Raw genomic sequence first — 27,945 nt, forward strand, 5'->3', positions numbered from 1 at the left:
CCTGTTGCCATCCAATTTCATTGTTTATATTACCAGTTCTTAACTCAATCATATAGAAAGAGCTCCTGCTTTAGATGAAAGAGGTACAGACAAATGTAAAGTCAGCTACTAAGGCAATATGCTATGTAGTATCTACCATTTTGCCTTTCTACACATTTTACTTGGTGGCCTTAATCTTGAGTCAGGTAGAAATCATACAAGATAGGGAGTTCATTGTTTTTATAGACTGCTGATCCACTTTTGTTAAGGATGCTGTCTACTATAAAATAAATCTTACATATTTATATATCAGCATACAGAAATACTGAGTATTATATGGATGGCATGTGGTTTTTGGATAGTTTTGATTTGGGTATTGATTTTACCCAAGGATTATTATATCATCTAAGAAAAGGATGAATGCTTCTCAGTGACAGGAAGTCTGTCTCAGTGCTGGTCACTCTTCTTCCAAGGACTTGGTCCTGTGTTGCTCAGCGTTTCCCATTCTGTTCACCCCAGCATACCTCATCTCATGTGCAAATCCAGGAGCTGCAGTAGAGCAGAGAATTCTTTTAAGGTCTCTTGCTCCACAGTGAACCTTGCCATTTGTCCTTTTGGGAGTTGGAAAATACATTTAGGTAAATCTTAAATGAATTTTTTTTAAAAGCATGTGGACTTCTTTCTTTATGCATTTCAAATTTGAGATCACCCTCACATGGTCATACAACCCTGAGGGTCGTCTAAAATGCACACATCTTATCACGGCTCTTAGAAATGCTAAGAATGGAGATCCAAACCACTAAGAAAAAAGAACATGTTTTTAAAAGTGAAAGAGCCCACTGGCTTTATTTTCCTAGGGAAGGGAAGGAAAAATAGTTGGAACATCATGCAAAACATTAAATGACACAAGAAGGAAATTAGTGCTGCCATATTTATTTTGAAAGTTACCTGACATTTATTTTTATAATAGGGCAATGAAAGGCAGAAAGAACATGAAAAAACAGGTGTGGGGCTCCAATCCAAATTTTTTTCCTAAATGTTACCTCCTCATTAAAGATAGAGTCTGAGCAAAGAGCTGAGCTGCAGAACATTCATTAGCCTTATTTTATAGAAACTCCACATCTCCTTCTGCTAAAAAGGAGTGCTGGTATGGAATCACTGAAGTCTCTTCTACCTCTTTCTATTAATTACTTGAAGGAAAACAGTAGGTGAACTCGTCTCACTATTTTCATGGAAATCAACAAACCAAGAGTTTCAGTTTCTCTCTCTCTCTCTCCCTCTCTCTCTCTCTCTCTCTCAAAATAGGGCAAGTGCACTTGGTTGGATGTACCCAAGTTCAAGTCCCTTACTACAGTTCATACTTCTCAACTGCTAAATTTCTAGTACATTTTTGTAGATGTTATGGCTATCTCCTGAAGACTCATGCACTGAGGGCTTGATCTTTGATTAGCAATATTCAGAAGTGGGATAAGAGAAGTTATGAAATCAAAGAGTGCTAACCTCATCCATGGATTAATCTTTTTATGAGTTCATTGGCTGAGTGGGCTGTTAGGAGGTGGCATCTCACTAGTGGAGGTCACTCCTAATGTGACTTTGAAAGGTATATCTCTTCTTGGATTTTTTCCTACTTCTATTTACTGGCTGCCAAGAGATGAGTAACTCCTCCGCCATGATATTTCTGCCTTGGAGCCAGCTAACCATGGACCAAAATTCTGAAAAAATGAGCCCAAATAAACCTTGCCTTCTATAAGTTGTGTCTGTCAGGTATTTTGTCCCAGCAAACAAAATCTGACTAATACATGGTATGAGAAATGTAAAATGGACTCTTGAAGCTATTACTTTTGTAACTGAGACGCTTATTGTGTCCCAGAAATGCCATGTGTATGCCTCTGAGTGACTGCAGGGAATGAGGAACTACAAGGCCACATTTGAGGGTTTTTATATAACTTTGTTGATATCACACTTGAATACTGTATGTGTATACTCATGTCTGTGGGTCCACATTGGGAGAGGAGCTGTCCGAATACATAGGATCTTCAAGGTCTGTTAACAGTGGAAAAGTTGAAGGTACTGAAGATATTTCTTGTAGACAGGAAGCAAGGCAAGGACCTGACAAGAACAATCAGATGGAACAGACTAATGCATAGATAAAAGGTTAAGTATGTTTATGTCACTTCAGAAAGAAAAAACAGCAGCGAAGGTCAAAGGCAGAGAGACCCCTTTTTGATTTTTTATTAGAATCTTTACCTCAAACTGCCCAAATGCACAGTTTACTTCCTTGGTATCATTAGAGGCATCAAACACAGACTGGCATTTTTCAGGATTAAAAGGTGAATCTACACTTCAAAGACATGGTCTCAGCTTAACTGAATGATATTTAAATACACAAGAAAGAGCAGAAAGACTCCAGACTGAGATTTCAACTTGGCATTTGTGCACTACTGACTGATAAGCTAAAAAGACAGAGGAAAAAGGCAATCACTGGATTAGAAGAGAATTTCTGAACAAAAGCAACCATGTCTAGCAAAAGCCACAAATAAACTAGGTGTCACTGAAAACGTTTTATTTATTTATTTTTCAAAGTTGAGACAAATGACCCAAAGCATTTAATTCCTAAGAGTTTAGCACATGTCCCCAACAACTTCATAATTTTTATGTATTTTGTAATCCTTTGAATATTTCTAGTTGGAGAGAAAGCCCAAAAATATCAATTAAGCTATTGATCATTGCTTTTCTATTCTTGCTGGATGGTTGTGACCCTTTTGCTCCTTCTGTAGGTCAAGGTTTAGTATCCTAGTGACCTAACTGCAAAGCAGCAGCCATAATAATGTTGATTTGGTGGCTATTTAATGTTGACTCTGTTTAAATTAAACAAGTCATCCTGTGGCTAAGGTCAGCACCACCTTATTTATCTCTTAGGTTTCATCTCAGTTCCTGTTTTCTCAAGAAATCTTTCCAAAGCAGGCCAAGTAACCCTTTTCTGGTCTTTCAGTTGTTCTTTGTACCATTTACACTTATTAACTTGTTAAGGTTACCATAACAAAATACCAAAGACAACATTAATTTATACAACAAAAGTTTGTTTTCTCAGTTCTGTAGGCTAGAAGTTCAAGATTATGGTGTTTACAGAGTTGACTTCTTCCAAGGCCTGTCTCTTGCCTTATAGATGGTCATCTTCACATGCTCATGTGTATCCTCACATGCTCTTCTTTTGGTGCATGTCTTTATCCTGATATCCTCTTCTAATAAGGATATGAGGTATATTGAACCTCATTTTACCTTAATAGCTTTTCTAATGTCCTATCTCTATACAGCCACATTTTAGGTATAATGTGTTAGGGATTCAACATATAGAATTTGCAGGAACACAATTCAGCTTCTAAGTGTATGTGTGTTAATTATATGTGCACATAACTGGTTACACAATGTCCATCTCACCACAAGAATGCAAAGACCGTGGGAACAAGAGCACCATCTGCCTGGCCCATCTTTATTTGTCCAGGGACTAATACTTTGCATGTCACTGGTCCTCAATGGCTATTTGTCAAATGTGAGTGACTGTCTGAATAAATAGAGAGTCGATGTCCTGTCCCAAATATTTCTGAATGATGTAATATTAACAATGAAAAAGAGTTAGTAGCAATTTTTAACACACATGCAGATTAAAACAATCATACAGTCCATGTTTTAGGTATTTTCCTCTCATTGTTGAGAAAAAATACCCAACACCCAAAGTTGAAGGGAGAAAGGCTTATTTGGCTCACAGTTAGTAGAAGTTTCAGTACATAATCCTCTGGCTCCAAGGCAGGGTGGCTTGGCAGAGGGGCATTGCAGAGGGGTAAGCAGAAGACACCAAAAGGAATAGGGGCCTCACCAGCGTCTTTCTGCCCCTTGTATCCAATTTATACTACTTAGGCCAGGTAGCACTCACACCCTTAATCCTAGTGCCCTTGGGCCTAGCATTGCACTATGAATCAATCATACACTCTAGCTTCAGCCACCTCTAAAAAAGCCCCACCTATGACCACATGAGGCTTTGGGGAGACATCTAGATACAAGCCATAACACGGTAGAAAATATCAAACCCAAGAATGAGATATGAGTAGGAGAATTATTAATTAATTATTGATTAAATGATTATTAATAAAATATTAATTAATTAAATTAGCAGGTGGACCTCAGAGAGGTGGGAAAATGGTCTAGAGAGCTGCATCATGCAGGGCAAAAGTGCTCACCCTGATTAATCCTGGCTGCCAGGTGGTTATAGGATACAGTCCTGCAATTAAAAACTGCTCCTCAAATATTTCCCTCTTTTGTATTAGCCATTTGTAAGTAGTCACCATCTGCACATGAAACAAATATGATGAGACTGTGAACTTCATCCTCTGCTTCAATTAAGCTGTCATTAATGACTGTGTTTTAGCTAAGATAATGTTGATGAGAAAACCCCATTACCAAGGACAAATGAATCCATGGGAACCTGACTGTCACACCAAGCTGTCTGCTTGAGCACAGAATTCAAATTTCAGAAGATAGAAATATGATGAGGGATTCTCTTATGAGAAGCCAAAATGCAACTGCCCAAGCTGCAAGATATCAAGCAAAGTTTGGAAGTATTTATCAAAGTAGCACTCTCTGGGGCATCTGCAGCTTTTTCAGGCTTAGTAATGATGGTGGAAAATTTTACTTCTTAACTCACTCTTGGTTCTATACCTTTTACTTGAAAGAAAAACTGAAGGAGCTTGATTTTCACTGTTATAGCAGAATAATAACCTACTACCCAAACCTACCACTTCCCTTTCGATTTCATAGCTTCCATATCGACAGTTATCTCATATGAATCACTTTAATTCTGGAGGCTTTCAAAATGTGTTCTCTGTGCTGGTGCTGTGATCCAGCCTCAGATGGAGGCACTGCCCACCTGCAGCCCAAAGGCACTGTCAGAAAGGACTCTACACAGTACTGGACTTTATATGAGGTCGGGCACACACTCAGGTTGCACAGAAAAGAGGCAACAAGATGGTTGAGAATGGGAAGGATTCTTGTGGTGGAATAGCATAGCTTTGTTCTGTAGAATGAATAGAATTTGATCAAGAGAGGGAAAGAATGCTCTACTCAGATAGGTGAAACAGGAAGAGAAGAAGAGGTGTAAGGCTCCATAGGAATTTAAGTGCCTGTGGCAGAGAGGTCAAAGAAGGAAAGGCAAAAGAGGAAGCAGGATTTTGGTGGCATTAGGATTTGTGCTGCCTCAGAAGGGGTAAGGAAATATCTCCCTGGAGTTGAACTTCATTGTTAGCTTAGAAATGGAGCTGACAGTCTAAGTCTATACTAGAAAAAAATAATGTTGTGATCCACCATAAATGTGTCTATCAGACCATAGTGGGCAACAAATCCAGCTGTCCTCCTTCTAATACACTGACCAGGAGTTTCTAGGACCCAGGTTACCTTGAAATATGAGCCAAGCTTTAAAAGCTAGGAAGGATTTAACCTGTGATTTATGGGCAATGCACATGAGAGGGTCTTGCTGCTGCCACTTGGCAGTGGATGTTCAGCTGGTCTGATGCTCAATCAATCAATGAGCATTTGGAGAGGGCAGGATGTTGCCCTGTTGATTCTGAGGAAGATGTCAGAACATTATGCAGACTCTGGCCCCCAGGAACTTGTCATCCCACTGGGGACAGGAGACTTACATAGACAAATTCTTATTTATTACTATAAGACAGTAAATAATATGACCTAAATGAATAGATCAGACAGTGGATATTACAGGACATTAGAAGGAGACTTTGTTAGGTACTAGTACAGTGAAAGAAAGGCTGTTTCATTAATTTTATGACTTATCAACTTACTCACTGAATCAATCAATCAATCATTCAGCAGCACTTTTAATATGCTCTGAATTATACTGACTCTGATAGAAAATTAGGGACCATGTATTCTCTATCCACTCAGTTTGAGAGACTACACAATATAAAAACTGGACCTTGGATGACAGGAGATAGATGTGGATTCTAGCAGAACAAAGAGAGCCAAATATAGATGGATCAGGGTGGGACTGGAAACACAGATGATTTGCTTTGTCTGCTTGGAGCACAATGAATACACTATTTTAGATACATATCCTTTAGAGAGAATGTGTTGGGATACTGGAAAGTAAGGTGAAGAGGACAGATAGTGACTAGGGTGTAAAAGGAATAGCAGGTCAAGATAAGCAGTGTGAGTTTCAGCCTCTGGCTTCCACAGTCCACTCAAAGGGTATTTTCTGTGAGGTGATTAGTTTTGTTTTTTTAGATATTTCAGTCTAGCAAGGTGCTGTTTTCCAGAAAGGGGAAGTAAGACTGGAAAAGCTAGAAACTGTTGTGCTGTTGCAGCAGAATTCTGACACAGAGAGATGGACAACAAGGCTTGTCTTTCCAGAAAGCAACTTTATTGGTGCCACAGGCTCGGTGGGATAATACCCAAAAGGCTGAGCACTGATCATGGAGGAGTTTTGCTTTTTATACAATTTTTGTGTTTTTAAAGCCCTTAACACTAATGTACTACAGCCTGACTGGGTACAATCTATGTCACAGAGCAGTACTAGAACTACACATTTGTAGCTAGGAATTAACTGTGCCATGTTGCTTTTCTTTGTTCTGAGAAGGCCCTCACTGTATTCCTTTGGGAGGGGTGCTGCCACACTGCAAGGACTAGGATAAAAGCAAAAGAGGAAATTTGATGGAACATATGAGTTCAGTCTACCATGTATCAGGAATGGTTAGTACAATTTGATAATCTATGGAAAAATGGTACCTAAGAAAAACCTAGCTCAGGTGCTAAATTGTAGCATAATGGTTCTAGTAATTGCAAAATGCTCTTTTACAATGTGACTGATATTTTAAGATTGACTTATTGAATTATTTATATTCTCTCTACTTTGTTCTCACAAAAACTGAAGCTACCTTTGAACTGTGAAGTAAAGGCAAATATGGCAGGATGTGGGAAAACAACTGAATTGGGTTTTCTGGAGACAACAAAGCTGAAATTTCCACCTCAAGACAGTGAATTCTGTTTTGTTTTTACAGATGAGGAAACAAGTTTAAAGAGATTAAGAAATCTGTTTAAATTCCTAGAAATTCTAAGTGGCAGGGCCTTGGGCCGGGAGTAACAGGTAAATGAGGGCATGGAGGAGACTGGTAACAGGTTATTTCCAAGCTTGAAAATAGATCTTCAGGGACTTTGCTCAGGTTGTGCCTCCTGGCCTGCTGGTGTGGTTGGAGGGACTGCCTAGGCCCGGGGCAGCCACTTGGATTCAGAGGGCCATTAACAACATGCAACACAGATTATGACGCTGCTTTGATTTCTTTTTTTTTTTTTTCTTAAATTCTTTTATTGGTACATTTTAGGTTACAACGTATTTACATTTCTCATTGGGAACTTGTACCTTTACATGATGCATCTTGGTTCTTATTTTTTTCCCCTTCCCCTGCCCTCCCTTCACCCCCTCCACTCTTCCCTATTCACAAAGACTTTATTTCCATTTTTTCCACTTCTCATCATTTTTCCTTTCCCTTCTTTCCTTTCCTCTGCCTCTCCCGCTACCCCTACCCCTTTGGACCTTTCTGCTTTCCTTTCTTAAAGTAGAGAGAGAGAGAGAGAGAGAGAGAGAGAGAGAGAGAGAGAGAGAGACAGAGACTAAAATAAGGTAAAAATTGAAATCCAGAGATCTGTTTGTTAACAATTTGGCTGCAGAATGAAAGTGGGCCAGCAAGCCAGAGTGCAAGAGCATGTCACAGCTCCACAAGCTAAAAAAATACTCCTTTAACCCAGTGGATCTGCATGAAGGAAAATTTTCTACTTCCACTTTCTACTTCCACCCGCTCCACCTGCCCTACTCTTCCTCAAGGTACTTTTGGCAACATCTGGAGACAGTTTTGTTGCTCAGGCTGGGGGTTGTTACTGGCATCCACAAGGGAGGAAAACTACAAGACACCCCATCTCAAAAAACATTAGCTCTTCAGAGATATCCAGCACCAGTCTATAGAAACCTTCCTTTACCTTCAAACTCAGCATGGGCTCTCACCTAGCCCCTTAACTTCTCGGAGTCTGTTTCATGAGGTTTACTGTAAAATTGCTATGAAGGTTTCTTAGTACAATACAAATTATTTTCAAAGACATATTAGATTTTCTCTAACTGCTTTTATGTTTTATCTTTAAAAAGCAAAATAACAAATAGCTGGAATTCTAACTTTAGTCTTACATCCATATCTTGATAAATAAAAATTACAATCTTACTTTAATTCTTTTTAGAAACTACATAATCAACAGAGGACAAGATGAAAGTTTAAAGTCAGTATTGTTAAAATCAAAGTTGCATATTGGGAATGCAAATTAATACAGCCACTTTGTAAACAGTATTGAAGTTCTTCGAAGGGTTACACATGGAATTATCACATGACCCAGTGATTCAACTCCTCTGTTGAAGAAAAGTGAGAACCTATGTCCACATTACTATAGGTACACAGATGTATGTAAAAGCATTATTCCTAATAGGCCAAAATAAAAGCCATCCAAATGTCTAGCAACAGTGAGTGGATTTAAAAAATGTGGTATATCCATTTCATGGATTATTATTCAGCCACAAAAATGTTCTGGTTAATGCTACATGGATGAATCTTAAAATATTATGCTAAACAAAGCAGTCACAAAATGGAGCATATTATTTATTGATGAATAGGCAAACTCATAGAAGCAGCAAGTGGAAGAATGATTGAGTAGAATTGCAGTTGGAGAGATGAGAACAGATGGTGGTAGATTATAGGGATGACAAAATATTTTAGAATTGATTGTTGTGCTTGTTACATAGAGTAGAATATATTAAAAACTACTGATTTGTACATGCTAAGTAGATGAAATATATGGTATATATATTAATAAAGCTTTTAGGAAATAAAGATAAGCATAAAGTTAAAATCAATGGCAGAAAATAGCTTTGCAGAGATATTCATATGTCAAACTGATTCCAGGAGCAGGGCAGGACCAGCTTTGGCAGTCTGAGGACAGAAAGAACTTTGCCAGGGTGTTGGATGCCTCCCCTTTCAGTAGCTGTGTGACCTTGGACACACTTTCCAACATTCTGTGTTACTCTATGCATTTAAGACAGTAAACTCTTCCTTGAGGATTATAGTGACAATTTGCAGTCACGCATTTAAAGTGCCTTGCACACCGTAGGCATTTGATCCTGCTAGTGTGTGTTATTAGCTGTTTGCACAGTAGGCTGTGTTTCAAGTGTTCATTTGCACAGATGAAGTTTCCCTTTCTGTACCCCCTTCTTCATGGAGAAAACCCTTCACATCTGGATTTGGTTCCTCACTTAGCATAGGGCAGCCTACCTGTCTTTCTGTGGGAAACTTTCAAACTAATGCCCTGTGCTGAATACTGGGGCTTGGGAGAAGCAACAAGGGAAAAAGTGGAAAAGGACAAAAATTTGTCCTGTCCTTTATCTCAAATGAAATAATTTCTTCGGTTTCTTTTATTTTAACAATGATAAAACCTCGAGAATTCAATAGAAAAGATACAAAAATACTGTGTGATTCTATCCTTCTACATCATGTCATTGTTTCCCACTTGTTATACCCACAGTGTACACTGATTAGCTAGATGTTTCTATTACCAGGATGTCAGGGGCATTCTTGGACATGATGCTTTTCATAAATGTATTATATCCCATCCTAGGAACACATTGCTTTTCTAAGCTAACTTGTAATTGCTGAAAATACTGACAGTTTTAGTGTTTCACTATCATAAATACTAGTACCATGAAGTATTTTGGCCATGTATCTTGGCTTCAGCTTTTGTTATTTTAGGATTAATTCTCTAGAACAAAATGTTATGAAAAATGACTTATGACATTTATAAGATTTTTATAGGGACTGGGGATTTAGCTCAGTGGAGCCACATCTGCCTTGCAAGTGCAAGATCCTGAGTTCAATGGCCAGTACCAAAAAAAACAAACAAACCAAAAACGCAGATTTTTATATCTATTGTTATATTGCCTTCCAGCTTCTGCTTGCCCTATTGTTATATTGCCTACAAGCTTCTGCTGCCCTGTGCAACATATGAAATGCCTATTTCCTCTATGTCCACTAACATTAAGTAGGGACGGAAAAATGATCTCTTTCCTTACCCATCACAAGGGTGATCACTGACATCCCTGTGACAGAAGACAGGTGAACCAGAGAGCAAAGCATGGCAAATTTACTAAATCTAATCTGTAGGTGGCATGGAGCTTTTAGAAACAAAGACTCAAAGACCTAAGGAAAAATATTTTTATGCTTAAGTTGCATGAAGAATGGCCAGGGATGTGGAAATGTGATTGGACCAAAGCCTGTTACATTATAAGATCTAATGGTAGCAGACTGAGGGAGGGATGTCTGTCTATTTAGATTCTGCCTAGACTCCGTGTATGGCCTCCACTCTTTTCAGGTTTTGATTGGGACCTCCTTTAGTAAGGATCTCCAAAGGATGAGGGGGAAAGTGACTTTTGTACTTTTTTTGGCTTGTATTTGGGAGAAAGTATTCCTGTTTCTATGACTCTCCTGGAGGAAGAGAGAGTTTGGTTTATATGACTGTCTCTCTGGGAGAAAGAAGGCCAGGAGGGCAGAAGAAATTCAGAGAGCTCTTCCTCAGGGGTCCTTCCAGGGTTCTTCTATTCAAAGAATTTGGCACAGTAAGGCACTATTTTGGGGGCCATTGTGTTCTGATCCAAAAGAAGTATAATCAGCCTTTATTCTTTGCCAGTCCAAGAGGTAGAGATAGACATCCCTTTATACTCAGAGATTTATGTTTGTTACCATCCATATTTCCTCCAGAATCCAAATCCAAATGTCTAAGCCTCAAATCTCAAACGTGTGGTTGCTTAGTGACCTAAGGTAGTCCTAAATCTCCTATCCCAGAGATGTTTACCCATCCAGGTGCACCTGGCCTCAGGTGTATTCCTTTCCTATTTTCCTCATTGAAATATTCTATTTTTCAATGTCATTTATCTTGAGGGGGTTTGGAAGGAAAGCAACCTGATAGAATTGATTCTCCCTAATTTGTTAATAATTAATATCACTCCAACCTGTATTTTTTAATGAGTCTTGTTAATAATCAAGGCTTGGAGAACTCTAGGGCTGTAATTTCAGGTCCATTAACACAATGAAGTGGAAAAGAATACCCCAGTAGAAAAGTAAGACTTTTAGAGAGGAACAGGCCATTTCACATGCCCTGGAATCAATTCCAGGTTCAGCTCCCTGTACTAGCTATGGCTTTTTCTAGCAGCTTCCCTTTCCCTAATAATATATTTAATGGAGACCTGTTCAATCCAGCAAAACAACAGCCTCTCTAGGGAATCTTGGAGCCTTCCATGGCCTGGGGCCACCACCAGAAATCTGACTTAGCCTCGTGTGGAGCTCAAGTAACTGTACTTTCAAAATGATCCGTGGTGATTCCTGCATGAAAAACTATTGTTTTAATAATCACCCACTTCCCCAAAGAGCTGAGGTTTTCACATGGGCTATGCCTATAGGGAATAGGGACCATGGAGGAAAAGCACTAATTAAAAGGAAAAACAGACCTTCCCCCCAAAAAGCAAAAAGCAAACCAAAACAAAACAGAAGCAAGAAAAGACCAAACTAAGAGAGCTCCGCGTAAGTAACTGAGATACAAAGGTGATATAGGGAGGAGGCAGGGCCAGAAGCAACACATCAGCTAATGCTGCTGCTCTTCTAATTTCACCGAGTAGCCCTCTTCTCTCAGGCCAGTTTCACCTGTAAATGCCCAGATGCCGGACTTCCAATAATGGAACACTTCTTGCACTTTTCTTTCTTACTGTGTCCTATGCCTAGCAGGCCACTTGTCCCTCAGGGACTATTTAGACCCTATATATTGAACTAATTACTCACTCCCAGCCCAGTCTATAGCTTACTTTCAAATCCAATCTTATGTTTTATGCAGATATATTCAAATAAGTATGCAAATGAAAGCAAAAAATGAAAGACATATAGTTGGCTATGCCCCCAAAATGCTTCCCAAAGAAGTCAGATATTCATCACTAAGAAACACCTGACAGAAGCTCTTCATCATTAACAGAGTCCTTATGGCCAGGACCCAAATCCTGGCCCCTCCCTCAGACAGCTGCCTCTGGGGGAAAATGAGGCCACGAGGCTGAGCAGCCTGTGGGTTCACCGTTCACCCCAAGCAGATGTTCAGGGCTGCAGCAGGTTGTAAGGTAACTGGCTGAAAATGCAGGCAGATTCCTACATCTGGGCTGCACTGAGCATATGGGGCACAGATGCCCCAGTGCAAATGCAGCTAGCCTGTGCCTGGTGATACATATCTCTCTGGGCAGCTTTTCCAGCCAACTGAGAGTTCAGGGCCACAAGCTCTGCATCTACCACTCTCAGCCTGAAGGCCTCTGGTCTGATTTTCAGTGCTTTCTTCCCACACAGCATCTCAGGTGTGGCTCCTATAGGCTGTACTGAAGCTGGCTTTGTTCACCTCCTGAAACAGCTCTCAGTCTACCTCTGACTCTCAATTTTTGCTGCTGTAACTTGAGTAAGACCCCACACCAGCTCTGCCTCCAGCCTTCACCACTTCGTGCTCCTGTCATCTGCTCAGCAGACAAACAGTTCTTGAATACGCACCTTCAATCTGGTCCTTCTCATGCTGCAGAGCCCCTCAGGCACTCTCATGCTCTACAACAGTGTTTTCAGTCCCTGGCTACACATTGGAATCACCCAAGTAGCTTTTGAAAACCAGTGAAGAGGCTCAGGGCCCTTCCCCAGAAATTCTGATGGAATTGGTTTGGTCAGAATGCTGCTCAGAATGCTCTCCAGAATCATGTGTAAAGGATTCTGTTCAAACCCCTCTGTGGCCTGACATGTGAGGCTCCTGGGTGGCTGGATTGTCTTCCCATCATCCTTGCTTGTCCTTCTGGTCCTGGTTTCTCTATACAGTCTCCTAGCTCTTGCTCTCTGAGTTACAGTCTAGCTCATGTTCAGAACTTCCCCTCGTGAGCAATCATTTCTGTGAAATATTCTTGGGATCCTCACAAGGACTTACACCTCTTTCATTTCTATCTGCATATTACTGTTCCACCCATAATCACAACTATTGTTATTAACAATTATATTATTATTATTATTATTATTATTGGCTTGCTTCTCTATCACACTAGCCTGAACTCAAAGGATGGTATTTTAATCCTTTTTACATGTGTCTCATCCACTTAACTATATGTTCCCCCAGGATGGTTTGTTATTCATACCCACACTCCTTTCCAGGGAACACACTTCCTGTTCTGTGCATCCAAGTTAGCTAACAGGAGTGCTTGCTTCTGTTTGACCCAAGGTGTTCTGCATTCCCTCCTATATAGTTCTTACCTCAGCTTTAAGTACAGTCAATGTCCCCCTCTATTAGGTGGGATAACCAAGACAATGAGAAGGAAGGCAGCTACAGAGATAGGAAGGCAGCTACAGACATAGCAAGGCACAATGAGTTTCTGCCCAAGGAAGACATGTGTGGCTCTCCTCTGTATTCTTACAGAGACATATTCATGTCCAGATCTGTTAAGAAAACTGCTTCCTTCCAGCAAGCACTTCACACCAACAACACAGAATTTTAGCAGATGATGCAGTTTTCAGAGGAAATAGTCAAAACCCTCATGACTAATTTCCAAGGTAGTTTCCACAGCCAGATAGGTCAGCAGGTATTATGCACTATGACAGAAGACATCTGGGACAAAGGGACAAGGAAGAAAAGAAAAGACATTTGAATATGTGAATGCCCCTAAGCCTTCGCAGTGCCCTAGCAGTTTCCCTCATGATCTTCCCTGATGCTCAGTAGGTATGGCAATATTTACAGGTGCTAAGTCAGAGTTTTGTGAAGATTGGTCACTTACGCCATGTCATGGAATTAGTTATGGAAAGACGTTGGACTGAGCCAGTCTGCGCTCTCACTGAAAAGAAGCCTTTGTCTGCCTGGCACATCTGAGGACTCCAGCTTCCTTCATCCACTTCAAAAAAGTTTACCAGTCCGAAATGTAGTTTTGAGGAGTTACTTTGCATGTATGAAGCCTAGGGTCACTAAAAACAAGTTATAAGTGGCTTGTATAAAAGACTGAGACAACTAAAATAGCCTATAACTCCACCATTCAAATGCTACTTCCATTCTGAGGTTTTCTTCTTTTTTTTTTTACCTTTGTCCTCTGTAAGTATACATCAACAGATGAGTATATGGCTTGTCTTTGGTTGAATATGCATATATATATATGTGTGTATATATATATGTATATATACATATATATATATATCATTTTATATATTTTTGTATTTTTCACTCTTAATTTTAACCCAAACATACCAGAAATGGTCTAGTCACTTAAAAAAGACAGAGTGATGAAAAGGAGAATTGAATTCAATGGAAGGAAAAGGAGGAAAATGAGTCTCCTGAGTCAGCCAGGGGTTTGGGCTTGAGTGAAGAGGGACAAGGGTCTGATCTGAAAATGACACCAGCTGCAGAGGCTGGGAAATCAGCCCCACTCTCTCCAGACTGCCGATCCATCATCTCCATGCTTGCCCTTCCTGTTTCTTTTGCAGGCAGCAGCTTGAATGATGGCTTGTGGCACTTGGTTAGCATCAATGCCAGAAGGAGCCGCATCACTCTCACGCTGGATAATGAGGCAGCATCCCCAGCTCCGGACACTACCCGGGTACAGATTTATTCTGGAAGTGACTACTACTTTGGAGGTAAATTCTCCAGCCTTGGAAATTGAAAATAAAGTTGAGGGGGGTGGGCAGTGGGCAGTTATTTCACCAGGATGATTCCTGCTTTTTTAATTAGTTCTCCCAACACACATACAAACACACACTCAAGCCCAAAATAGTGAGAAGTAAAATCTCTCACAGCTGTGTAAATATAAATTATCTAGGCCAGTGCTGAGGGAGAAAAGTACTTCAGCTATAAGAGCTGGTGTTACATAACAAGTCCAAAGGAGGTTTTTGTAGCTATGCCAAGCTCTGTGATCACATTGGAAAGGAGAAACCCAGCTGAAAAGTGAGAGAAAGTGAATCAAGTGTCTACAGTTCCCACAAGAGGGAAAATTCAGATGAGGGAACAGCCAGGCTGCCCAGCCGTCTTGGTCAGTCCACTGCCACCTTCCATTCTGAGCCTGGGTCTCACTTTCCCACATCTCGGAGGCAACCCATGCCCCTGGAATGGGGCATCTGGCAAGGGGAGTGGGTAGGAGGCTCCATTTGGAGAAGGTGACTCAGATTAAGCCTGATTCTGATGTCCTTGAATCCTGGAAACATTTCAGTGACACAAATACAAAAGTAAACTGATGGGGATAAATTAAGCTTCTAATGCGTTTTTATATATACATATATATTTTTATTTAGTCCTTTGAATGTATTTTTATCATTAGAAAAATACTATCTGATTTCTCAGTCAGTTTTTTATATTACAGAAACCGTCTCTGAAGGGGAGTTAACCCCAGTGGCTGGCTAACCCTGCTGTGTAGTACCTGGAATCCCTCATCTAGAACAAGAGAGAATAAGCTCAATTTCAGGGCTGCTGGCAGAGTTCAGTGAGAGCAGGATTAACATGTCCATGATGAGGGCTGGAGGTGTCACTCAGTGGTGATGCACTTAACAAGCATGTGCAAGGCTGTTGGTTCAATTTCCAGAACCCCCCATACACACACACACACACACACACACACACACACATGCAAGCACATGCACATGCATGCACACACACACACAGAATGACATCTGCTATATCAGGGAATGGACAAATTGGTCTCAAGTATTGCAGGGATGGGCTGGGGTCTGGGCTATAGTTAGTTCTATTTCTACTAGGAAATTGGACAGACATATTATATATGGTTATGCACTGCAGCCCCCCCCTCCCTCTCTCTCTCTCTTCTCTCTCTCTCTGTCTCAATTGAACACAGTGCCTCCCACATAGTAAACATGGGCTGTTTACCTTTGAAGTCTTTTACTTCCAAACTCTAGGATATGCCACTCATTTCTTTACTATCAAGAAAATGTGGTTAAAGCTGTAAATGAAAAAGGGACCTTGCATAGGTGCAAGATGCATGCTCATGTCTTCTGGGAAGAAGCCAGTGTGGAGTGAACACTTGAGGTTGTTTTTGGGAGGAGGATGAGTCTCTGTCCTTCACCTCAGACATGCCACATTCCTTTAGAATGAGAATGCATTTAATCTGGCCCCTGTAAGTGTTTTATGTGACTTACCTTACTTGGTTCATGCTCAAGCTTTGTGAGGTAGGTAATAATAATATCCCTATTTAATAGATAAAAAGACAGATGTTTGCTGATGTAAAATAATCTGTACAAAGACATAGCAGGAGCAATTAGTAGAGCATGGATTCAAATCCAGATCTGTGTTCTCCATGATCCACTAGTGAAAATAAAGTCATAAGGAGCATCTTGGGGGTCCCCAAAGGTGCACCTCACAGACAGTATAATTATGCATCTTGTGTACTATTTTAGCAACAGAGAAAGAAAAGTGATCTTGAATTTATTTCTGGCTAAAATGCTTTTGAATAATTACAGTATACTAAACATCTGACATACCACAAAGGCAAAATGACACCTTCATTTGAAGAAGAGCCATCAGAGAAGGTTTGGGGGGCCTAGCTTAGGAGGTAGATTTATCTGTGGTTTGAACAGTGTTTAAACAAACATCCCACATAGTCTATAAACTTAAGAAATATGAAAAATGAGTTTCAGTAATAATAGTCAACTTACATAAATTCTCTCTACAGCTCCAATTAGAAGTTGTAGCATCTCTCTTCATTTTATGGTGTGCCTCTGAGCTGTTAACCAGCTGCCGGGCTTCAGCCCAGCAGTGACTGTCTATTAGAGATGGCTGAAATAATTCCCAATTATTTATGGGTTATTGCCATATTTTCAAGCTTGCATTCCCATATGCTCAGAACCTATTAAAACCATTGAGATGGAGTTTATATAGAGCATAAGCACTCAAATACCTGCATTGCTCTATACCTGTGTTAATGAGAAGTAGCTATGCCCTGGCTGCAAGCTATGCTAAATCAGGGTAATGTATTTTAAAAAAAGAGCACTATTTAAAAAGGTATGGTGTTAACCTTTCATTTGTTCCATTATAGTTCTATAACTATGTACATTTAAACCCATAACCCTGAGAGCCTAGATTTGCTCTGCACATAACTTCAAAATTCCCATTATGTTCCTATGTGTACCTTTCTCAGGATCTAAATCTGTTAATGCTAACAATTAACCAGACAATTATTCTGCTGCCATTCTTACACCAAGCATAAGTTCCTTTGAAGGTGAAATTTAGAGTCAAGTTGTACATTTAGATGTGTATTTCAAGACAGAGCCGAGATTCCCAAGCGGTTAAGACACGTTGCTTCCTTGAGATGAGTGAAGGATGCCATGTGAAAAATGGCAGATAGCTTAGCAGTAGGAAGACAATAGATCAAGGTAAACGGAATGGTATTGCCATTTCCTTTAGCACACATTTTAGTTTTCTATTAAGTGATTGAGTATTCTGGTTCTGTACTATTTCTGTCCCCTCCCTGGAAATGGTAGGATTTACAACAAAAGTGAGTGCACTACTATGAATGAGAAAGCACCAGAATAATTAGACCTCAAGGTCTTCAGTCAATAGGTCACCAAAGCAATAACTGATCATTACAACATTCTTCTTCATCTTTTTTCTCTGTCCCACAGGGTGCCCTGACAATCTCACCGATTCCCAATGTTTAAATCCCATTAAGGCTTTCCAAGGCTGCATGAGGCTCATCTTTATTGATAACCAGCCCAAGGATCTCATTTCAGTTCAGCAAGGTTCCCTGGGGAATTTTAGTGATTTACACATTGATCTGTGTAGCATCAAAGACAGGTAATTATTGTCTCTTCTCCTCTGTTTTCCTACCCCCTTCCCATTCTCACTGTTCTAAATATGAGTTTCTTTAAGCAAAATTCTAATCCACCAACATTAGCCACATTAGACATAATTGAGTCACCTAATGGAAAATATTTCTGAAAGGATTTCAGGCCCACAGAAAAATGGTTTAAATTAGTTGAGTCTCTCTTCATGTTGACTTGCAGTAAATGGAATATGCAAATTAAATCAAAATACAAATTTGTGAAAGGATTAAAATTTTATGCATAAACAACATTTGATTACTTTGAAGTTAAGAGTGAAGCAAAAAGGAAGGAGAGATTGCTTCTCTTCTCTCCTCAACCATTTCATTTTTCACTACAGTGGGTATCTTTCTACCACAAGCATGCAAGCACCAGCCCCACTGGAAACCCTACAGCCAAGGGTTTGCGGTCCCCAGATGCACTGTGCAGAGCACCATTCAAGGGTGGCTGATCTTTGCTGTTGCATGATTTATTAGGCCTTGAGATAAAACTCTGGCTATCAAGAATCTGCTCTTTTGTTTTGCAACCCACAGATCTAGCCACAGCTCATTTTTTCTCTCCATTTCTCCTGGGATCTGATCCCTCTTATTAACGGAAGTTTCTAGATTTAAATTCACACTGCAGAAAACCAAAGAATAGATTCTGAATTTCCAGCAAGGTTTGCTATGTTTCTTCTCTAGCACTGACCTCCTTTGTTCTAATTCTGCTCACCTCAGTCAAGTATCATTGATGAAATGGGTGAACACTATCTGCTAAGTGCTTACCTGTGTGTTGGTGGTAGAGTTTCTCTGCTCATATTTCATCAGGAAATTAATCTACCATTAAAATAAAGTGAGATAAATGTCCAAGAAAAAAATCTGTTTTTGTGGGCAAAGTATCCTGGCCCTGGGAATGACCTCAAGGAGAGTTAGGGATGTGATACCGAGTTAATCTTAATGGAGGTGACAAAGCAGGGCTTGGTCAGGACGACAGTTGGTGGGATCTCGCAGAACATAGCATTGTGTAAAGACATGGAAATAGGAGAGAGCATGGCATGTAAGTATATATTTTGACAATTCAGTATACTATATTTTCCATTTAAAATCTCTGCTATTGGGATGGATTTATAACCAATGATGTGTAATAGTTTAATTGGGAACATTTATTTTTTTTCAGCAGTACGAAATTAGATGTCTTACTATATTCATGGTGTTCAATTCAGTCAATATAGCTCACTATGATGGTAAGAGAGTGTGGGTGGAGGACTTGACTTAAACATATCAAGACTAATCTGGAAGAACCATGCCTACTAGTGAAATGTGGCTTCATGTTTTAGGTGAGAATTGGAAGCAAGGTAGTCAGATTTGTCTAGTAGAAGGAACAAGGAAGGTACCTGGATAGAGAGTGATTGCAAAAGTATGAAAAGTAGTGAATGCCTCTGCTGAATGGCATACAAATCATCTGTGCAGCAAACCGTGGTCCCTGCTGATGCTGTGAATGGCTGATAGTATTTGCTGGAACTTTACACATGTTTCTTTATTAATATCACTACACATGGGGTGATCAACAAACCACACAACTTCCTGGCTCTTATGCTTCATTTTGTTTTTCTGTTTGACCAGCTGGAAAAGTGGATAATAAAATGTTTGCTTCATGAAAATGTGCTAGTTTAGAGGTCTCAGAATAAAAGGTACTACCAGTGGCCACCCCTACAGTCTTTAGTAATGATGAGGGGCACACAGCCCCATCTGCCAGCACAGCCTTCTGCGAGGCCTGGATCGATGCAGGGCACATTTACCAGTGGGGTCTCTTTGATACCTTAATTTCCAATCAGGGAAGCTTTCATTATTTTTGATTACACGGAAGTCATTGCCATCTACAATGCATCATTACTTTTGTGTAATTGTAGCCTTGTATAATTATGTTACATACAATTGTGTTTTAGTTAATTGTATAATAGAGGATTGTTTTTAGTTTAGTAGATAAATAGTATGTTTTTCTTGATTTACCAGACATTTTCTCTAACAGAAAGAAAAGCTGTGGCAAAAGACTTTGCATGACTCAATACTGATTGAATTTACATTTAATATTTGTTGAAGAGGAGCAAGGATTAGATGGGCCAGAAATTTCTGAGTTTTGAGTTTTGTTTTTAATGTCTCAGTCAGTACAAGTCTCTGCCTTTAAGGTGCTAGGCCCTGGGTTGGTGAGACAAGAGAGGACCCAGTTGTGGCCTACCTTGCCCAGGCTCCTCTCTGGAAAATCTGTGGAGAACAGCCTGAGAGTTTCTCCTTCCTCCTATCCTCCTTCCCTGCTCTTCCTAGTAATGAGCAGAGAATGCCTTCCTTGCCTCTCTAGCCTTCTTCTCCTTCAAAGGAAACAGGATCCCACCTTCCAATTTCTTTTCTGCTGGACCCATTTACACATATATGTTGTCTTTGTGCTGGTTATTGTGTAGAAATCAGATACAGGAAATCCCAGGTAGTATTCATAGAAGAGCAAAGAATGTTCCAAAAACTTAAGAGCTTGCTCTGTCAAGGGCCTCAGGCAGGCTGCCTTTTCACTGGTAGCTGTTGACTGGTGGCTTCTTTCCAGTTTGAGCTGTTTAAAATGTGCCTTTGAGAAATACTTCTGGGAGATTAAAGGATTTTAACCAATTTCATGTCAATGCTGGGCAAATCACCAAATCTCAGGTCTCTGAAAGAAAAGAGGTGAGTGCTAGCCAGGCTGCAGCTCTAAAATAAGGGAAAGCATTGGCTTTTAGGCAGTTGTAGAGTAAGACATCCAAGGAAACTGTAGGATAAGAAGCAGTCGGGATCAAAGTGGACCTTTGTGTTCATATCCTTCCTGTAGTCCTTCTGGGGTATTGTGTGCCTCCACACCTCTCTTCTGCCAGCCAGACCACCAGTCTCATGACCCCTCTACCCCAGGCTCTTATTCTTTATGATCTACATATGCTCACTCCCTTGGACTTGAAGTAAGACACGATTCTCATCCATCATTGAGAAAAATCACCTTGAATAATTGTTTCTTTCGGTGAATGACTGATTAAAATACCCTCTGTGGTTCCGTCTTTTAGATAGGCACTCAATGAATAAGACAGATTTTGCATCTTCCTGAATATTATAGGATGGTCTAAGAACTGTAGAAGCCCTGTGGGTATAGAAGCACTAAGATCTTCCTTTTTAAGAAGAAGTAAACTGAGACCCAGAGAGGTATATCAAGTTTTGCAAGTTCACAGAAAGCTTAAGTTGCAGTCAAGAACATTGTTAGTGCTCTCCTCTATACTGTCTAATGGACACACTGACATGGAAATGTCACTGTGTATCTGTGACACTACGTAATCTGTCTTCTGCTGGACCACATACATTTTTTAAGAATTTGTAATATATCACATTATTTGTAAACTTTACCTACCCAAAGTATAATTCCATTTAAAAGAGGAGGGGATTCAAAGTAGTGTGTATCGGGTAGATCCCAAATGGGCCAGGTCTAGAGATTTTTCTTGCCAATGCCCTTACAGAAAAGGCAAAGTAAATACCTGAAGCCATCCACAGTCCTTCCTTGGGCTTAAAGTTATAGGACAGCATAGAAAGATACCACATTATGGCCAGAAATTTGAATTGGTGATGGAATGTGAGGTGTGATGTCAAACCAGGAGGACAAAGCAAGGATGTGATGTACAAGCTGTCTGAAATAGAGGGAATTAGAGGCATCTGGGAAGATTCCTAAATCCAGGTGCAAGTGGCTGGAGCTGTAAGAGGCAAGAAAAGGCATTGAAATCCCAGCCCATCATTAGCAGTTGAGATATGGCATGCATGTTATTTGATCTTTTGTCTATGACTCTTTTTTTTTAATACTAAGTTTATAAAGCCTACCTTTGGGTTAAGAGGTAAATGAGAGAGTCTGAGCAGGCATGTGCTCAGTTGCATTTCTGATATATAGTTGATACTCAGAAAATGTTCACTGTGTTAATTCTCAAGTCCAAATTTTGACAAACTCTTTGGCTTTCCTGAGGAATGAGAAGACTTAAGGCTCCTTCTAATATCCTGCAAGCCCCATCATGACCATCTGATTCCCAATGATTTTTGGGTGATCTCCATAGAAATATCTCTGTTCCATGATTTCATTTGGGATTCAATTCCTTGTAATTCGTAGGATCTGGCCCTCTAGGCCACCAACCACTGCCCTTTAGGGAAGCCGTCATCTATAGTGACTTTTGAGATTTTCCTAAGACAGTGGCTTCAAAGTCTGATCTAAGATAGATCTAAAAAGCATAATTTAAGGAGGCCCTCATTTCCAGGTTGATGCATATGTAGTCCCTACATTGACAAGAATGCAAGTATGAGGACCCCCTTTAATGTTGCAGGAAAATTTGAGTGTTTGCATCAGAAGCACAAAAAAGGCTTGTCAAAACACAAATTGCTGAAAGTAAGCCTGAAAATTTGCATTTCTAACAAAGTCCTTGTATGATGCTATTGATGCTTCAACCTAAGAACCACACTTCTAGAGCCCTCTTAAAGACTAATCCTGGACACTAGGAAGGTGATGTAAATGTGAAGAGGAATGGAACTTGGCCCTCTTACAACCCCAAGCAGCTCTCCTCAAGGTCAGAAGCTCAAGGGGTCTCAGAACGTTCCTTGAGACGTGATTCAGTATCCCTCTTTCCAAAGGGGCATTAAAATCAGCTCAAGGGGCCATGTGAGCATCTGGCATTGAATTCCTTTTCCCTCCAGCCTCTCTTTGTCTCTGTCACTTAGGTCATCACTGCTTTGTACCTCAAACAAAGCCTTTATGAATGTACTTGAGAACAGATCCTCAGATGCAGAAGTGATGGAGGATTTTGGATAGAGGGGACTGTGAGTTTAGAATAGCAGTGGCTGCCAACAAACATAATCTGTATTTTTATGAGGAGGACGGTTACCTTTCTGACCCCTGCTGAACATTACAGCTTGATCATTCCTTCTACAAAAAAAAATTCACAACCTATAGGTGATGATGGTGCCACTCTAATGAGAATGACATCTCCCTGCACACCACCCCCATCAAATATCACCCATAATGATTGAGACGTTGATAGGGTATGACCCAGTACTCAGCAAAGGATCTGTGTGGGTCTTATTCCCTAAGAACCTTTTTCTTACAGTAGTGCTGCTGGGAAATCTTTGAAGGTCATTTATCCCTGATTTTGCACGGGCAGAAATAGAGGTCACATGGAGGGTGAAAAAGCTAGGTATGGAAGCAAGGACTGTTCCCTGGTCCATGCTATTACATCCTAGGGAGATTTTTTTACTCTAATCCTCTTGAAAATCAAACAATTTACTTTTTCCAAACAGTGGATCACATGTGGAACAGTGTATTCAATTTCCTGCAGCCAAATGAGTTATGAAATGTAACTTGTTCCCTCCATAGCCCTTTCTTTTTCTACCAACATATTTTCTTTTAAGAAATGCATCTGCCAAACTCTTTGGTCAAGATTCTTACATTCTTGGCTGATGGTTTGGAGTGCTATAAACACTGAAAGTGAGAAGTATTATGTTGGATAACCTCCCCTCACAGACTCTTGCTAAAAACCCTCCAGCGTGTGGGAGTTTGTTAAAAACGGTGGATAATATAAAAAGAGTATGTTGCGGGGTAATACATATGTTTTCCCTCTATTTCTAAAATTGAAAGTCTTTATATTTGGTGCCAGAAAAGCCATAGTGAGGGCAATGCCCACACAATCTGAGGTCCCCACTCTAAAACAAGACATGTTACAATATGGCATTCTCCCCGCACTCATGGAATGGGGCCAAGATCAAAGCAGGATCTCTTCTGCTTTCTTATTTACCATTTCATGGAGGAAAACGAAAGGTTATATTTTATGGAATATCAACCAAGGAAACATTCTCTAAATGTTACTTCATTTAATTATCCCTACACTTCTGCAAAAGGCCACCAAGTGGCTCCCCGAGTGTGTCCCTCAGGCCAGTGGCCCAGCATCACCTGGCAACTAATTATCTGTACAAAGACCCTAGTGCCAAACCAGACCTACTGGATCAGGCACTTACCAGGAGACATAGCCTGAAATTTAACAAGTGCCCCAGGTGATTCTGACCTACACCCAAATTTGACAACCGTTGGTTTGTCCCTCTATTGCCATTTACACAGGAAATCAACAGTGCTCCAGGAGGGACAGTAACTGCCTAAGATCCCATGTTTAATAATTTAGGTGTACCATGATTCAAAAACATTTTTTGTGATTTCTCAATCATACAAATGTTGAGAGCCTTTGGCCACAACCCTAAAGAAGGAGAAGTCATGGGCGAGAGTGACCACATAACCAGGAAGGCAAAATGGAAACTTGAAAGGTGGATATTTTTCCTTTACAGACAAAAGGTTTTTCCAATCTTTCTCAGGCCTGGGGCATAAAGGGCTACCCCTACCTCTCCTCAGCCCATATGATGGGCAGAATATGTAGATGCTGCACCAGATGCCCAAAGTGCAACTTTACTTCCTAGTCAAGGGATGGAGCGGCTGGATCCAGGAAGGGCAGAAACAAGCCTGCACATGTCTACTGTCTCATTGTATTTCCTCACCCTATTGCTCCTTGCTATAGAAGAACCTAACACACCTGTACAAGATTTTGAGGCTCTTCTCTCCTCAGAAGTAGCTTTGAATTAATCCTTTTTTCTTTTTACCAAAATAAATGAGTTCCTTTGACTTAGTCAGCCATTAGCAAAGGGACCTGAGTGTAAGGACTCAAGTGGTCTTTAATAGGCAGAGCAGGCAAAGGGAGGCATCACAGAGAGAGTGAAGTTGCAGGAGGAATTGCAGAGAAGGCTGGGTTAGGCAGGACACTTCAGGTGCTTCACTATGTGTGGCACGGGCTGGGACGGAGAGGGTGAGGTGTTGGACATTTGTTTGCCTAGATTGGAGGTTTGCACAGACAGTGGTGGGTAACAGAAGTCAAGTCATGATTAAAGAGAGAACTTGCCACCCCACAAAATGGTCCAGAATCTAAATAAAAGGCCCTCTTAGTAGCTAATTTTTAAATAATGTTGTTTTTGGCCAGTACATCTTTGTGGTACAGCTGGGGACTTGTCTGGGACCACATCACCCTTGGTAACGATATCATTAACCTTATTGCACACATGATGAAATTGAAACATAGAGGCACTAAGTAACTTGGCCGAGGTCACACTGCCAGGGTGAAGCAGAGCCTGGCTGAAACTGAAGGAGTCTGGTTGGACAGATTTACCCTGTCCTTGCATGGTATGCTGCTTCTGACCCTGCAGTGACCCAGCAGCCTACATTCTTCAGCAGGACTGTGAAGTAGAAAATGGTGTGTTTTTCATCTTGTGCTGAAATCACGAAGTGGATTTAGTAAGGCAGGGTGAGAAGGGCTGTGAACAGACTGAGTGGAATGCCTCTGGAGCCATAGGCGTTTCTGTCCAGAGAAATCACTGTCACAAACTTGTGGTGACCCTACTGAGAAACACTGGAGACAGCTAAAGTCTCCACCAGCAGATGTGGTGTTATCTGGCCTTTTGGGCTACTCTGGGAGTAAAGGCACTGTAGGATTAGCCAGAGCGACTGTTTTGTGAAGGTAAGGTTTGGTATGGGCTGTCCATCTGGAGCTTCTAGGAAAAGTACTGATTATTTGTCTGCTTCTTGAATGTTCCTTCCCCATATCATACCTTTTTGGATGTTAGCAGGGAAGCAGGGCTTAAGAGTCTTATATACCTGGATTTTGTCTAGGATGAGTGCCCTTGAACAAGTGCACCTGTGTACTGTCACCAATATCACAACTCTCATTGCATGTTTTCACAAGGAAAGTGTCTCCTTACAATGACAAAATGGTACTTTTCTACCTGTGCATGAGAAAGGGTAGATTCATGGAAAACACGGAGTTCCAGCCACACTGAGGGAGGCACATCATTTCGGCCCATCAGTGGTAAGAATCTTCCCCCAGCAACTGGTAATCTGAAATATTGATGAGGAAGACAAACCCACAACAATGAGCTGGGTAAATTATCACAAGCACTTCCAAAGATGAAGGTTTCATTCCAAGAGCTAATGTTCTGAGGCTGAATAATTAAGTGCATATCCAGGGAAACTTGAAAAAATATCTATAGAAATCTATAGGTGCCTGGATCCTCTGACCTAAAAAATACTGGCTAAGAAATTCAGATTTTAGACCACATAAAAGCCAAGGAAATTTTTGCTCTAGTTTGAAGCATGAGAAAAAGATTATTTTAAATTCTCAACTCTCTTCTGTGAGGTGGAAAACATTTCTAAATTAATAATTAGAAGGAAGAGATTCTTATTGATTTCTTCACAGGATCAATATCTCAATAAGTCTTCATCCAACACCCTGATAAGGGCTTTCCATCTGTGTTTCACATTCCCTAAAGAGGCTCCCTCCTACATAACAAATGCCACATTTAGTTTCTTCTGCATTGACTTATATTCATTAGGCCTTCAAGGCAAAGCACCTGTAGCTTTTTAATACTGTTTTATCCTGTACAAAAGAAGCATTGGTGGGCCACTGTCAGCTCTGTTTAGAGACACAATAAGAAGAGACAGGGAGTTGGGTGTTCTGAGTTGGTGAAAAAGCAAGTCTGACCTACAACATAAGGTGCTCATTTGTTGATGCTCTGAAAGCTGAATTGAAAATGAGAGCTATGATATTTTTATTTTATATGAAGGTCTCTTATGGGAAGGTCATAGAACATGAAAGCATGGTGGGTTTGTTGTGATGGGAACACAGAGGGATGCATAACTGGGTCCACTCACACTTGTGTCAAGGCACAGTTGTCCTTCGTTCTTACGCCCAGAGGGAACTTCTGTCTCCCTGGGTGCCAGACTAGGAAACTGACATTAACATAAATTTAAAAACTGGACTCAAAACCAAATCAAACTGCAGATTCTGAGGTGGTAAACCTCATACTGCTTACATTTTAGCCCAACTATGTACACAGTCTACCATTTGACCTCTTCTGTATTTCAGCTTCTTTGGTAGTCAATGGAAATAATTATACATTTTACAACTATAAGATAGTAAAACAAAAGCCAGGTGATATTATTCCCTCATCCCTCTTGGAGTTTTGACAAGGACCGACTAAGCTGAAAGATGAAAGTTCTGCAAGATAAAAGCAACAGACAGAAATGGATGGGTCTCTATGTAAATTTGCAGGCCAGATTTTAGAAAACCCATACACAAGCAGAAAAAGATGACAACATTTTTGAATAATGTACCTGCATATATAACCTATTTTATGGTTTGGACAAATGATTAATGTTTTCACTTGATTCAAGTTACAGACTTGAAACCTTCCTTCTCAGTTTAGCTTCATCTTAAAAAGATCCCTTTGACGTGTTTTACTACGCACACTACAGAGCCTTTCTCTCCTAACACTGGAATATACTGTAGACCATGGGAAGATATCTGAACATCTGGGAAATGTAGAGGAGAAAAAACAACCTAAAACTGATAGTTACTTCAGAAAAAAAGTGATTATGTTGTATTTTATGTCTCCAAATGTTGTGGTCTCTGAACTCCTGAGATGCCTAGCATATCTAGAACAGCATAAACTTAATTATAAAAAAAATTAGAATTACCTCGCTATCTGCTTCTCTCCATGAAAAGTACAGTTTTGATTTTAATAATTAGACAGGAGGCTAGCCTTGCTTTGACATTGAAGTGCATCACAATCGTGGCCCTTAGCCAACTCTGAGTTTATAGATTTGACCATATAATTTTATTAAGAATTATAGAAACGATGCTTATTGAGGCCATACTCTTAAGTGAAATAAATAGGACACACATGTAAATACCGAATAGTTTCTCTGGTGTGAGAAACTGAAAGTGTAAATAAGGATTAAATGGTTAAAACAAATAATTGATAATTTGAAATAGGAAGAAAAGGTCTAAAAGGGTAGGGGAAGTGGGAGGGGAAGGGGAAAGGAAAGAAGGGAAAGGAAAAATTATAAGAAAAGGAAAAAATGGAAACAAAGTCTTTGTAAATAGGGAAGGGTGGAGGGGGTGAAG

The 27,945-nt window shown here is 40.3% G+C and overlaps 1 protein-coding gene across 5 annotated transcripts in view; it reads left to right on the forward strand.

Annotated features, from left to right (window-relative positions):
- Cntnap5 (contactin associated protein family member 5) overlaps window positions 1-27,945 on the forward strand; it is an 874,588-nt gene that overhangs the window by 456,806 nt on the left and 389,837 nt on the right. For all 5 annotated transcript variants that reach the window (XM_087198285.1, XM_021236419.2, XM_021236420.2 and 2 more), the window contains 2 exons: window positions 14,598-14,747; window positions 17,739-17,910. In XM_087198285.1, coding sequence (XP_087054411.1) covers window positions 14,598-14,747; window positions 17,739-17,910 — 322 coding nt within the window. The remainder of the gene's footprint in view (window positions 1-14,597; window positions 14,748-17,738; window positions 17,911-27,945) is intronic.

Source organism: Heterocephalus glaber, unplaced genomic scaffold (genome assembly GCF_053883595.1).
Source record: "Heterocephalus glaber isolate CG9 unplaced genomic scaffold, H.glaber_assembly_v1.0 deba00000347, whole genome shotgun sequence".
Classification (NCBI taxonomy): domain Eukaryota; kingdom Metazoa; phylum Chordata; class Mammalia; order Rodentia; family Bathyergidae; genus Heterocephalus; species Heterocephalus glaber.